A 15363-nucleotide genomic window follows, 5' to 3' on the forward strand; every position below is an offset into this window, starting at 1 on the left:
GTATGAAACACTTAACACCGAATTCACCGTTGATGACGTTAGCCGAATTGATGATGCCTTTGTTTATTTGAACTAGTAGTGAAGAAAAGCTATTAGAAAAGTAGATTTTTAGGTAAGAAAATAATATTCGCATTTTTTATAGAAAGAGCTATAAATCATGCAATTGTAGGATCATACATCCACCCTCTTTGAGAAAAATATTGGCGGAGTCTCACACAAACAGTTCGCGCGTACACACTTACACTCTCATTCTTGTGAAACAATTGCACACAGTATAGACAGTTTCTCAGCTGATAATATGTAGAGTGCAAATCGGGCATAAATAAAACCCGCACATCATGGATGGAAAAGCTGTTCGGGGAGAAATTCTGCAACATTACTGACCGTTAGGTGTTGATAGGGCCTCTTATAATCCTAGAGACTAATTACTCGGGAGGAAAATCTCTGGGAAATCCGAGGGCAAACGCCCATGAGGGGCTCTTGAGCAGATCTTCCGTGCAGAATGCAATTAAGAACATAGCGCAGGAACAAGTGTTGCCATTTTTTGCATACTGTGCGTGGATGATTAAGTCAAAAGTCAGAATACAACACTTCCCCCCCTTTTTTTCCTTTCTCATTTTACTAGTAATCCTTGGAAGTCTTCGGAAGCACCCACTTAAGCTCGTTCTACATAATATCAACAGTATACCTCAAAACTTGAACAAGAAAGTATCATCTTAAGTGAGCTCAAGTTTCCGTTTCCGTTTAAACATCCCTTTTCAGAAAGAAAATAGAGAGAGAAAAGAAGAAATTTAAAGAAGCATCATCATGTGGACTTCGTGGTACGTTAAATTTTCATGAAAAATCATGCGTCATTATAATCTTTCAGCACAACCGCTTTTTTGAACGTGCATATGTTTGGAGACTTGAACGCAAGGGTAGAAAAGTAGACAAGTGCATAAAAACATCTTTGCCGGTAGTTACCAGGTACCAACAAGCGAAGACATTTGTCTTCTCCATTCAATCTTTCTTTCCTTTCAATTCCCCTCTCCCCACGGAAACCTCTGCTTCCGCCCTGCCTCCCGCACTTGCCGTCCCGAGTAGAACAGTGCAACGACAATATTAAATAATATCGCAATTTAATGGAATGGCGTTTTAAACATAAATGTTACCATTTTTTCTTTCTAGAAATCAGAGTATATTAATTTTATGTTGCGTATCTTGCTGTTTATTCTTTGTTTCGCATCAATACGAGCGATTTTCATTATTCAACAAATTTTTATTCCGGTAGTTTTCATGACTTCCTTTCAACGTAAATTCGGTGGACTGCATAAGGTCTTTCCAATAATTAAAAAAGAATTCAGGAAAGATTAAACGTTGACAAATAAATGAAAGATTTTGGCAGCAACAAATACATAGGTGGACCAACAGGGCGTGTAGGGGGCATAGCCCCCCCCCCCCCGTTCGCCCGAAAAAATGAGGAGAAAAGGGGAAGAAAGAAGGAAGGAACGGAGGAAAGAAGAGGACGCTTATATTTGGTAATTATTCGTGACTAAAAGTGACTCAAAATACATATTAGATGCTTTAAAATTTCTAAAATTTTCGGGAGGGGGGAGAGCCTCCCAGACCCCCCCCCTCATGCCCTCCTCTGTTTGAAGTATCTGGATCCGCCTATGAAGAAAGATGGCACTGGCTTGGCCTACAGAGAAGACGTTGGTGGGTCGGTAACAACATTAATCGTCGTAATTATTCATGACTAAAAGTGACTCAAAATACATAATAGATGCTTTAAAATTTCTAAAATTTTCGGGAGGGGGGGGGGAGCCGGAGCCTCCCAGACCCCCCTCATGCCCTCCCCTGTTTGAAGTATCTGGATCCGCCTATGAAGAAAGAAGTCGGTAACAGAGGGAGAGGGGGGAGGTTAGAAGTTGTCACTCGCGAAGGTGTCGAACGTGTTCACGCTCGTGAGCGCCATTTGATCTTTATCGATGGACCCTCGAAAACAGAGGCTCGTAAGATCCGAGCCACTCACTCTCTTTTACAAATCAGGTTTCCATGTTGAATTAAAATTTTTACATCCTTCACCTCCGTGTCCGCCCCGCGCACGCTTTTTACAAGTAGCTTCACTCATTTCTTTTTTTCTTAATTCCTCCGTCGAGGCTCAATCGTTTCAACAGTAATACGTTTATCAGCTTCCTGAGGGTGCTCTCGGACGGAGCTGCCTGAATTTTCCGGTTGTTGAGTGCTGTGCCCTCCTTTAATCGGACGCATTAGAGGGGTTAATTAATCCGTGTTACAGTTAGCTTCTTTCAACAGGGAACACAGACATAGGGAATAATCCCTTTAGGTCGTTACATATCGACGGTCAAACTCCCAAATCACGTAACTCGGTTTCCGACGTTGCAGGCTTCCTGTCATACTTTAATTTTTACATGGAGAACTACTCGACGTCAATCCATAAAATCCGCTATGATTTTTCCTCTCTCTGCGCAGCAAATTCTAAAAAAAACTTTATGGCATGATGTTGATTTGTTCATTCTCAGTAAAATCCGTAAACGAGATAAGTGGTTTGGGGGTTCACCGTCGCGTCGATACAATACTGCGTCCAGGTAAAAATACTGCTGCTCATTTTAAAGCGCGTTCCTTTGCAACGGCTTCATTTTAAAGAGGGGTCGTAATGTCGCTTCTGTGCTTGGTTTTCTCCATTGACAGCTTAGAATTACGGCTCTGCATTTTTGAGCTTTTCTGATGGTTCATGTCAAAGCGTGTTCACGAAAGCATGTATTTTTGAAGGAGAATCGTTGTCAACAGAATAAACACAGAATACTGTGATATGGATTATGGAGCCATTTTTATCAATAATTTTGTGTTCTAAAACACAGTCGGGTTTATTATACTGCCAACAATTTGTGTTGATTTGACTCTATCTATAAGTGTCTGTTTTAATTAATTTAATTTGACTGTAATCGACGCTGAATGGCGCTACGTAACTCTGATTGCCCTAAAATGTTTTAAGTTGCCACCAAATGAGTCTTACTTTGATTCGATTTAAGGGTCAGTTGGCCGTATTTCTGCTAAATGGAACCAAGCGCCGTTTTCAGCTCCTTTTAAGGATTTTAGAGTCCCGGATAGCACGTTCTGTCAAACGGAGCTAAGCGCCATGAAAAAGCATTGTAAGCATAAGACGGAATGAGCTCCTCAGTCCGCAGCACCCTCCAATCCAACCCGAGACAGTAGCGAGGCATCAATGATCGATTTTCGATATTTACCCAATTAAATGTGTGGTAAAGAATCGATTATTAAGGTGCTAGCTGCGAACACCCTGTCCATAGATCCCTCTTCATAGGTTTAAATAGCAGATTAATCGATTTATCGCAACACTGAAAAAAAAGGTGCTTGGCTCAAGCCTGATAATTTTTGAATTTGCCGGCAAGAATTCGTTGTATCTTGATTTAAGCTAAAGTTTTCTTGATACAAGCAAAATTATGCTTGGGTTAAGCGAAAATTTAGTTCTTATTAAACAGCCAATTTCTTGATTTAAGAAAAAATGCGTCTTGGCGGCAAATTTAAGATTATTTTTTTTTTCAGTGAAAATACGCCACGCCACTGACATTCCCCTTCTTCCCCCTTTGGCGCTTAGTTCCATTTAGCAGGTTGTCAATTGGCTCGATCTACGATTCAATTAACTGGATTCATCTTCAAGATGGTAATAAGGTTGTATTATTTTTAACGGTGCAGGTCTGAGAGGTAAGGAAGTCGTTAGCCCGTGATCCAAAAAGCTGCAACTGTGCGAATTGGTCGGGCAGATGCTTCCAGAGAGGATGCTTCTGCCTTGTCGACCAGAGGAGGCGTCAACGGGAGTCGCTGGCGCGAAAGGCCCATTATACCGAGGCGGTGCACAGCGCGGTGGTGTGGCGTGGCGTGGCGCGGCGGCAGAGCAGTAACTGAATTAGGACGTGAGCTATGATTTAACCGAGGTCGAAGGGCCTCGAGATTACTTATTTAAATTATCCCTGACCGTTCGTCGTCCGTCAGAATTAAATTCGTGCGAAGCCACCGCTGGACCCACCATCGCCATCGCTGCCACATCTCGCCTACGTGTCTCAATCTTCTGTAGAAATTCGGCCATAAATCATCTAAATTCACGCCTCCTATCCGCAAGGATTGCAGGATTTTTCACCGAACGCGGCCGTAATAAGACCATACGAGTATTTTTCAGTATTTGAGAACATCAAATCTTCTTACTTGATTACACGGGCACTAAAGGCAGCCAAAGAAGCCCGGTGAAAGGATGGCGACAGGGGGTTTTGGAAGAAATGAGGGTTTGCCAACTCCCTGAGGGGCTTTGGGAGGATAGGAGACTTTGGCGGTTAGGTGTCGGAGAGCGCCAGAGAGCGCAATAAAGGCGGCTTTATAGATACATACTTGGCTGTTTCTTCTTGCTTTTCGGAGAAGGCAATTTCTAAGCCGTTCTGAAATGTATCTCTGAAACGTATCTCAATGAATTTCTGAGAAGTTGTTTACAATGACAATATCTTCCAATTTGTGTCCTTATTCGAATACTAAATATATTTGAACGAATATAGATATTTTAGGACCGTAAAAAACAAGTGAGGAGTTGTTCGTGAAGTACAATCATCAAGACACATCTGCGAGTCTTACAGATGATGATTGACAATTTAACGAGCAATGGAGGATTCATTCAAGAAAATCCAGTCCGGGCGCTACTACTCCCTCTTCCTCCGTAAGCGAATCCAGATATCTCGAACCGGTGTAAGGGGGGGGGGGGGGGTTGCGCGCATCGTGAGGAGGTCCGAGCCCCCCCCCCCCCATTGTTGAATTTTTGAAGCATTTAAAATGCAGTTTGAGTCAATTTCGTCATGAGTAATTATCTAAAGTAAGCGTCTTACCTTCTTCTTTTCCTCGCGGTGTCCTCAAAACTTCAGTTATACACATACTGATCTCTTGGGTAACGCGAAAAAAGTGGTAACCTAACTCCCTCGTACATCCGAAGAACCACGAAAGCACCAAAAATCGGTGAAGCCGGCACCGCTGCGTGGGCGAAGAGCGGGGAGCGGGACCGAGTGCGGTTCATCGTCCATCGATGCTGATGGCTTTCGGAGGCTGCTGGGCGCGCGCCGCAAGGTCGTCGCTGTCTAATTGAATTTGTAGCCAACGGCTATTCCTCCCATTAACATTGTTAAATTACTCTACACATACGAACACTACCGCCACCGCTCGACACACACTTACATCCTCCAATGTATTTGTTTCAACCCCTCCCCCTCTATTCCATCTTCTCGTCCTCTCAGCCTTACCCCACCTACTGGCGTGTGCGTCTTTTCCTCTGAAATCCACTAGCTTTCATATGGTTTCTTGTTGAAATGCACAGATGATTTTCGGAGAATTCCCCGTATAATAGTAAGACGGTCTCGGTCGGCGAATTAGTTGTAGACGCGATAACATTTATTAGATCGTGTCAACATATTCAAATTTTTAATGGTATGCTTTAATGTCGTGTGGAGGTTGAGCTCGAATTTTGATTCAAGCGCATTTACCGTTTACCAATAAAGTGGTCAGTAACGAGATTGCTCCCCTGTCGCTGTTTTCATCAAACCGTTTTTGTTTGTCTCCCGTCCGGGAGGATGAAAAGAGAAATAATAGGGGAAGGAGAAGAAGGGAAAAAAGGAATGAAAAATTCAGTCGAGAAATTATTCGCGTACTCATAATCTCTCAGCACTATCGCGTTTTATTGTACTGGCGTATGTTAGGAGACTTAAACGTAGGAGTTGAAAAGTAGACCAGTGCATACAAAAATCGTCGCTGATCGTTACTAGATGCAAACACACTAGGACATTTGTCCTGCTTCATTCTTCATTCTCATTCTCTCCTTCAAACTTCGTTCAAACCTACCGCCCTGCACCCTAACCCCCCTTCCTGTCCCCCGATTGCTGCCTCGAATAGCACAGTGCGAAGGGAAATTTAAATAATTTTACCCGTGGGCATGGCATGCGAAAGTGCACGGTTCCTCGAGAATTACACAAAACAAAGATAGATTTTACCAAACAGGAAACGATTACATTAACGTCACGTCAGTTCGCCTTCAATAGTTCAGTTTAGGCAACACGAGCTCCCACGTGGTCGAATAGTGGTATCGTTGTGAAACGGCACGCTCAGTGGGAATATACTAAAAAAATAGGGTTTCGCCAAACCGGAGGAGGTTATTTTCACGCCATATTAGTCCGCCTTCAATATTCAGTATAGGCAATGTGAGCTCCCACGTGGTCGAATAATGGTATCACCCTCATACAATAGTCAGACGGTCTAGGATACGTAACATGTTGATGACAAGATCATTTTCGTTACGTTTGCGTGAACTTATTCAAATACTTGGAAAAAATTTTTAAGGGTGGTTCTCTCGATTACGTGAAAGTTGAGTTACAATTGGATTAGAAGAAAAAGGAAGAAGAACAAAAAGAAAAGAAGAAGAAAAAAGATTAAAAGAGGAAAGAACAATAACAAAAGAAAAAAAGGAATCCAAGTTGTACAACTTGGAAACTAAAAAAAAAAGGAAGAAGGAAAAGAACAATAAGTAGAAGAAGAGAGGAAGAAGGAGAATAGAAGCTGAAAAAGAAGGAAAGAGAAAGAGGAAGAAGACATAAAGACAAGAGAAAGAAGAAGAATACATGAAGGAGTAAAGGAAATAAGAAAAAAGAGAAAAGTGAAGGTAGAAGAAGGAGAAAAATGAAGGAAGAAGAATAAGAAGAGAAGAGTTCAGAAGAAGAAGATGGAAAGGAGGGAATAAACCGATCCATCTATATATGCACGGCCAATTTTTATTTGATTATATTTTTTCTTCATTGATTCAAGAAAAGGTCATAACCGGTTGTTCTTACAACCTAAACCGCATTCCAATGATTATTTTATGCAGCGGTTTCACCTCTTAACTTCACATTTGTTTAGTGGTCCTACCTTATGTCGTTGTACCAGAACAACGTCACGGATGTCGGCATCATTAATAAAAAATAGCTTTAACGATCTTTTGTATCCATATTGTACACTAATATTTGCAAAAACGTTTACCTAAAATCTTCGTTTCTGAGACGAAGGAACATAATTTCATTCCTTACTTGCAAAATTGACAACAAAATTTAATCTATTTTTAGAATACGAGCTCCCATTCCATTTCCGTCCAAATTTGTCGTTCCGCAAAAGTCGGTGAAATTTTTAGTGTGAAAGGCCCAACAGTTTTCCAGTGGGAGCAGAATGTATATAATAATAATTTCTCAGCTTTGAAATGTAACTACATTTCAAATTTTAGCTTCATTTCAGCTTTGAAATGTAGTTACATTTTTTAATATAGAAAACGGTTTTCTACTCTAAATTATGTAACTACATTTCAAAGCTAAGAAATTATACATGACCAACTAAGAACGTTTGAGTTGCTTTCCAAAATTACCTCAAAACATTTTTTAAGTAACTACGTAAGGGCCGGACTTTCGGAGCACCAAAATATTTGTTAATCATTCCTAGAAAAATTTCCTGAAGATTGAAAAGAATCGTGTTTTCGGGCGAGCCATCGGGGATTCCGGGAGCGTCGGGCAAAAACGACAGGACACCAGGAACGACGATATCCCGGAATGCGAATCCGGAGCCGAAAGCCTCGGAGCCGCGGCTAAGAAATAGGCTCGGACTCGATCACTTTCAACGCGGGCCGACCCTATAATTTGGTTCGTTAGAGTCAATTACCGGACCTGTAAATGTCAGCATCACAGGACCACCACCGCCGCGCCACAAGTCGTCACTCCCTGACGTAAGGGCACATCTCGATTTCCACGTGACCCCTGTGCTCCGTAAAACTCAATGCTTTGCAAGGCTCATGTGGGAACAGAGATACGCCCTTAAGTTAGAGGAGCGGCGAAGTGAGCCCGCGCCACGGCCGCTGCTGTGCGGGTGGGTCCGGGTTCCTTTGACGACGAAAAAATCAAAAATGGCCGACTTCCGGTGTTTATTTTCGAATTTGCCGTTCATTAGAGGGTGTTATCCACTCATCTCCTCCTCTCCGCCCCGCCCCTCTTTCACCTGTAATTTGTCGTCCGCTTTTCATTTACCTGACCTCAAAAAGTAGATTTTTCTCTATTTCCGATCCGGCAACCGCTAATTTGTCTCAGTCGGAGGATAGGACCAAAGGAGAGTCCCCATGCCAAAACCGGGTGCTGCGCTTCAGTGCCAAATTGTTAAACTTGATTCGATGTTTTTCAGATGACCATACTGTTTTTAAATGAAACACATGGCACGGGCTGTACGAGACTAAATTGATTAAAATTATTGAAAATTATTAAAAAAAACTATGAAAGAACTCGCTTGTACAAAATACATTTGTATCATTTATCATTTACACGAAATGAATTGCACATTGCACAAGTTGCACAAAATAAATAAATGATACATGATAAAAATTTATTTTGTGAAAGTGAGTTTTTTAATAATTTTAGATAATTTGAATCAAACTGTACTTAATTGACCGTTTATTCGGTGTTATAATAACGCACCGATTATCAAATGCTAATAACGTCTTAAAAGCGATTCATTTTAATCTGTGATAGAAACAACTTTTTAAGAAATAACTGAAACATGTTTTAAAGCAATTTTAGAATACAAATTGGCTATTTTCAGCTCTGATAAACCTTCTTTAAGTATTGAAGAAATAATTTTATGTTTGGTATTGAACACGAGAAATTAAAATATTTTAATACAGTTTTAAAAAAACAAAGTTTTAAAATCACGTTCAAAATGTTAGAAATTTTTTTCAATAATTATAATAACTACGCATTTTTAAGAATAGCTTGCAAATTTTTTTTTTTTAACTTTAAAATTATGAAAACATGGCTTTAAGATTTTCAATGCATTTGAACATTTCACGAATGTTTTAAGGAGTAGTAGTAAATTTCGCTAGGTAAAGCACATTAAAAATACATATACGTAAACCATCATAATTTATTTCCTGAAATTCAGATACTGAACATACTAAAAAACCGGTTTCCATAACAATTAGCAACTCCCAGCTTTATGAAAGATCGGAGAGAGCGGGTGCATTCTAAAAAATTAACATAGGGCGACAAAAATTGAGGATTTCTGTGATTGATCATCGCATGCCGATAATCACTCATGCCATGTGTCTCTGTCCTAAAACACAGATGACTCAATAAAAACATGCACAGCCTACCCCAATGAGGATTTTAAAGAGTATCATGGTCCACGAAGCTACAAAGGAGACGCAGATCGACTGGAATAGACTAATGACATAATAATTATACAGTTTTCCTCCTAGTGCGCGCCTCTCTGTACTATTCTATGCCTGATAGTCCAACTCGTTAGTTTTCCAACTATAAACTCCCGGCCAAGTAGACAAAAAAGAGGAGAGATAAAAGTTGTGTCACCAAAAATGAACAAAATGACTTTATAATTGAACCGTTTCCATCCCATGAAGAAAGTCTAAATCCCGACATATTTCTAAGATACATTGTTGCCTCGTGAGTCTTCGAAACACTTCATTTTTTCCAAGGCTGTCATAGAAATGAATTTTTGCAATATCTAGTCATATGAACTGAATTGTTCACCAGAAAATTGTTACCGGTAGATCCATCACTATCAATTTTTTATCGTCAATAAGTTTTACGATGCAGAGGTACAGGGAAAATTACAGCACATGATTTAGCCATATTGCATAAGGTTAAATTCGTTTTTTTTTCTGTTGCAAGCACACCACATGCAAAAATATGCTGGAAAGCATGGAATAGGTATAATCATGATAAGTATGTTAAGCATTGATGGAAAGTACAGGTGAAGGTCGAATGAATAGTCGCGTTGCCATGCTATCGATAGAGTGGAGGAAAGTGAACGCGAGGTTTCAAAAAATTTGAAATTCTCGCTCAAAAGAAGAACCAAAGTCCACGTGAATCAAATCGCGCACCACGACGCTTTTGCTGAGGGCTTCTTCATTGAGTACTTGAGTAGTCCTTTTTTCCCCGTCCTTTAATCTTCAAAGTGTTATCAATTTCTTCAAAATATATTATAATCCTAAAGTTCACACCTTGTCTCTATTTACAAAGACGTTGGAAAAATTGAATTTCGTGTCATTTTCGAGGAACATGGGGCTAAATTGAGGACAAAAATCGCAATTTTGCTACGAAATGGGTACACTTAAATCAACGGTGTCGTTTAATTGCGAAGTCCGACTGGGAGGATGGGGGCTTAAAGCTGGACAAATTTCCTGAAAATCGGCGTAAACGAACTTTTCCAGGAAAAATTTCAATAAATCATGGGATTTTCAGACCATCTGAACCCCCTTTTTTTTGGCTACATGTAAGCATCTACCTTGACATTATCCTGGCTTGCACCAAAAGGCCCACAGGTAGTATTTTCTCCCTTACTTAAAGGAGTTGGACACGGAAAGTTTTTCACTGAGGCTATCATGGTCGAATGGACGAATCGAGAGTCACTACGTCTTGAAATATTTTACTTTTCTACGCTGCGTTCGAGCCCCTGAGCATTCTCGTGTGTTTCCAAACTCATTATTCAAAGTAGTATCTCCTCCTGGTAAAAATTATTGGGATCGCTTTCATATGCTTCTCGTTGTTTTGGTAACTCTATAAAATACAAAAATGGATTATTAGACAAAGTATGAATTAAAAAACTACGCAGCCTATTTGCTTTTCAAAATTTCACAAGGAAAACGAATCTTACAACGGGAAGTATGGAAATCATCTCCTGCTGGCACCCTGGCCAAAGCAACATTGTAAAAATGAAAGCACTGTCACATTCACCAATCGGATAGGCGGAGTTCAGACCATAAACATACTTAAAAAGATGATTGCAGGTTATATCTTGCAAATTTTACGTGAGAATTTAAAGTGAGAAATAAACGGAGAAGCTCGTTTAGCAACCAGCTCACTCAAGTATAAGCTTGTTATCATAACTGACTCCAGTTCCCTGTTCCAGCTTCCACGCCGAAAGCCTCAGGCTTGACATAAAAATAGATTAAAAACCGTTTTGGATAATTCGAGAAAGGCTCTTAATTGCCACTTATTGAACATTGAAAAGTAGGATTTTAATTAATTTTTATAAATTTAGTTATAAATCTTGGAGATTGCGTCTCGCGATTGAGTGATGGGTAGCAGCTTGGAGGTTCCCAGACCTACCCACTTGAGTCGAAGGCCAAAGCCGCCAAATTTTAGGATAATTCTTCGTTTTCTGATATCGGCAACTCAGAAATGAAAAACATTTTGCAGCAGTCCTTAATGAGAAAACTTTTACTTAACAAGGGATCTTTCCTCTCTTTCTTTCCAAAATGAAATATTTTTGGCTAGTAGCTTGAGTGTTTTTTCAATCATTTTAGCAGATTTCAAAGTAGCTTGGTATACCTACTTGAAGTCATTTTGACCTATGTTAAGTTTTTATCCTTAGTATAAATCTCTCAAGTATTCGACATTCTTGACATCGAAGGCTTTCTCAAGTATGCTCTACTGTAACTCATACGCCATACAATAAGAAATTCATGAGAAGGATATACAACATCAAAACACGCGGGTGCTCATGTATAACAGTGTTGTGTTCAATCTAGATGCATTCAAGGCTGTGCTCATCATCAGCGTTAAATACGATTTTAAAAGTACTATAAGAGCTTTTTTTTTATCAAGACAAATTTTAAAAAATCGAACGCGCACTATAATTGATGATGCGTGTCACTGAGTGCTTTTTAATGTTTCTCGCGTAATGGAACACACGCGCAATACGCTTGAATAGCTAAAAAGGAATCGTTTTTAAAAAATATGAATGTCTTGTTGCAGGTTTGGTTCCAGAATCGGCGGGCGAAATGGCGGAAGCAGGAGAAAGTCGGCCCCCAGGCGCATCCCTACAACCCGTACCTGAACAGCAGCAGTGGCTCGGTGCAGGCGCCGACGATGGCACCATCCCTGCCGAATCCCTTCTCCCACCTGAGCTTCAACCTTCGGAAGCCGTTCGACTCCTTCAGATACCCTCATCTGCCTCCGAATCCGACGATATTTCTCGGGCCCCCACCGCACTTCCCGCGCCCCCCACCACTTCTCTCCCAGTTGGGGCCCATCCCGTACACGCCAACAAGTTCCTTCCAAAGCCTTCTCGCCGGGATCTCCGCCTCGCAGCGGCCCAAAGCTCTCGCCCCCGAAACCTCGAGCCCCCCGGAGTCCGAGGGCCCCCCGTCCCCCGCTACTAACTCCGGCCCCGACTCCCCCCCTGAAATTGTCCGTAGGAGCTCCAGCATCGCCGATCTAAGGCTCAAGGCAAGGGAACATGAAATTCGCCTCGAGATGCTACGCAAAAGCAGAGACTTGGTCAGCTAATACATTTCATTCAACACCCGATAAGTAGCATTCAATTTTTCACCTTGGGTTCATCGCCTCCGCCTCGGCTATGTCTAAATTCATTCCGAACTCTCAAGAGTCTTTTGTCGATAGTAGACAAATCTAAGTCCATCAACACAAAGCAACAAACTTCGAGTTACTGCGCTCGTCTTCTCATTACTCAAGAACAAGAATCCCACGTCCAAAGGAACGCATCAACACATCACGAGATTTCACCAAAACATTGACATTTTCCATCGAAAAAATGTGGGAAATTTGCAACTACACTGCAACTGAGTACCACAGCTCAAAAGTCATAAAAAATCGTGACATCCACGTTTTCTTGATTCTCTTTCTAAGATTGTCACCCGTGAAACGATGCTCATTATGAAATTTAACGCTTTCATCTGCCATGAATAGATCCTATTTTTGACTGGGGGAAAAAGTTGGCGCCAGAGTTAGATAAGAGGATTTGACAGCTCTATGTTTACATTTTTCAGACCATGTTGTCACTCGTATATGATCTGCAAGATTATAACCTTTGTTCAATCTCATAATGAAAAAAACAAATTGTAAGATATTTAACCCCCCACCCCCTCCCTTTATGATCCCAGAAATTGGTCGTTAGTAACTCCTAAACCACCGTGAGCAATATCTTTGTTATTCCTCCACTGTATGTAACCGTAGGTCGTGAAATTGATAATTCTGTCTCCTTCAGTCTATTCTACCCTGCTCACAAATAGTTTTCAGGCGTCATTTTATCTAGTTTTCTGTTAAATCATGAAAACGTTCTGTTAGAAACAATTGAAACTTTGGAGAACATTCGGAAACGCAAAATGTTGTTAGATTGACTTTAGTTGAGTCCACCCTATTGGTTGAACTCTTCTCCCCGCTTCCCGATGCAAAGATTTAATTAGTCAGGAGGGATCTCACCCGTATTCTAATCTATGGAACCCGGTCCTATCATGTCTCGTATTATCTCATGTTTTTTCAATGCTGCGTTGCGCTTGTTCTCATTTTCCAAATATGAGGACGATCTGAAAATCTTTGATCTTTTTCTCATTTTATATTTTATAGATGGATTCTCTTCCTATAAGCCAAAATAACGTATGTCCATCCATCCAGTTAGGCTCGTTCATAGGTTTTTTCTCCGTAGGAAAATTTCTGACTTCATTTATGTCAGTAGTTCAGTTCCAGGACTGCTGAAGAAAGTCGTTATGCCTCAAAAGGAATATCATACTCATAAAGTACAATCAATATATATTTTGACACGGACTAGACATCTCAAAGATCGAATTAAAGTATTGCCCTCGATTTAAGGATGGAATTCAAGTTATGTTACTACCTATTGCATCACCTGCAATCCTTTTCTTTTTTTCTTTTTTTTTCTTGTTTATGATTTCATTTATTTTTTTCATGTGAGTGGTTTCATTAAGAAGTATATTAAGATCATCGTAATAGGTTTTTTCTTTTAGATAAAATGTTCGATATTTTCCTCAAAATTCAGTCCTTTACAGCTTCACAAGCATTTTATGTCTCACAAGTTGTGGAATGCCGAAGGCTCAATGTGTACATTTTTTCTAGTGCTCACATTAAATGTAGTTTTTCAAGAGCTCTATACTACTTTCACCGCATTAATTAGTTTTGAGTACCAATTGTTGGGCAGTTAAGCGCTCATGAAAAAGTAAGTTCGATATGATGACCGTTTATTTTTACAAGTTATCTAGAAATTCAATCTTAGAAAAAACACAATGAAAAATTCTGTTTATTATTTTGGCTGTACCCAGACATGTTTTCATCAAAATTTTCTATTTTCAACATGCATTGCATTGATTTCTACTCCTGCTTTATTCTTCCTTATTGAAACATCAAAAAACCCGAAGTGAAGGTCATGGTGAACAAAGTTCTGCTCCTTTAATTCAATAGGTTTGGGTACCTCGAAAGTGAGATTCATTGAATGAACACTAGTATTCATCACGTTGCGTCAACATACCTCATCACTATGCCACCATCAGGTCATCAGCAAAACACAGGTCAATTCCGAAGCCAAAGTTTCAAAATTACCCGAAGAAACACTCACTTCAGCCCTTTTTGTGTCTATTCCTTTGGAATCTACTAAAGATATATTTCTAATAATGTAGATGACAAACAACATCCTACTTATACGTCGCTCAAGAAAAAATAAAAATAAAACAATAAAACGAAAGAAAAAATAGAAATATTAAGGAATGTTATTTCACATTTTTTTTCTTGACTCAATGACTTGAAAAATGTTTTACTTTTCAAACGCATATTTTCCGATTAGAAGGCATAAAAGAAATATAACTGTCATGGAAAAATAAGCGTTTGCTTCTAGTTTCTAGCCGTTGCTTTTATGTAATGCCATTCTTGAGTATCAGAATTAGACATTTAAAATCAGACTGCCCCTTTAGTTGATTTAATATTTTAAAGTTTCATCTCTTTTGTGCTTCAAGCTAAACTTGTCTCCTTTTTAGATTGCCAGTATTTGTGAAATTTAAATCATTTCCCCAAAATAATAAAAAACGGACCGTTATGTTTCTGGAATGAACTATAAATGGGAGTTCCTAGTTGCAAAATACAGTCCAATTGTTTTGTTGTTCTTAATTATTTTTGATTTTCATTCATTCGTCATTTTATAATAAAACATTTTTATAGGTAGTTTTGTGATTATTCATTAGATAACCCTCCATTACTACTTTGGCACCAATGTAAGAGATAGTTTAAAATTTACCTCAATTCCATAGACAGTTGTTGAATAAAAGAAGCCGTCATTTTTCACCTCAATTATAACTTAAAGATGAAAGTGGGAATGTGGAACGAGATAGGAGTAGAGCACAAGGGTTCCTCATTCCGCACAGCTCATCTATTTGATAGACAGATAGATCAACGGTCTTCTCTGCTTTTCAGAATGCCATAAAAAAAATTGTGAAAACGTAAGCTGTTTTTTTTTCGTTTGACGTGTGATGTGACCTTCATTCGG

At 39.7% G+C, this 15363-nt stretch overlaps 1 protein-coding gene across 2 annotated transcripts in view; it reads left to right on the forward strand.

Moving 5' to 3' along the window:
- LOC109034616 (homeobox protein aristaless) overlaps positions 1 to 14391 on the forward strand; it is a 128789-nt gene extending 114398 nt beyond the window's left edge. For both annotated transcript variants that reach the window (XM_019047867.2, XM_072305804.1), the window contains exon 4: positions 11829 to 14391. In XM_019047867.2, the coding sequence (XP_018903412.2) occupies positions 11829 to 12362 (534 nt within the window). In that variant the 3' untranslated portion in view covers positions 12363 to 14391. The remainder of the gene's footprint in view (positions 1 to 11828) is intronic.
- Positions 14392 to 15363: the final 972 nt, after the last annotated feature.

The sequence above is a fragment of the Bemisia tabaci genome, chromosome 1, assembly GCF_918797505.1.
Source record: "Bemisia tabaci chromosome 1, PGI_BMITA_v3".
Lineage (NCBI taxonomy): Eukaryota > Metazoa > Arthropoda > Insecta > Hemiptera > Aleyrodidae > Bemisia > Bemisia tabaci.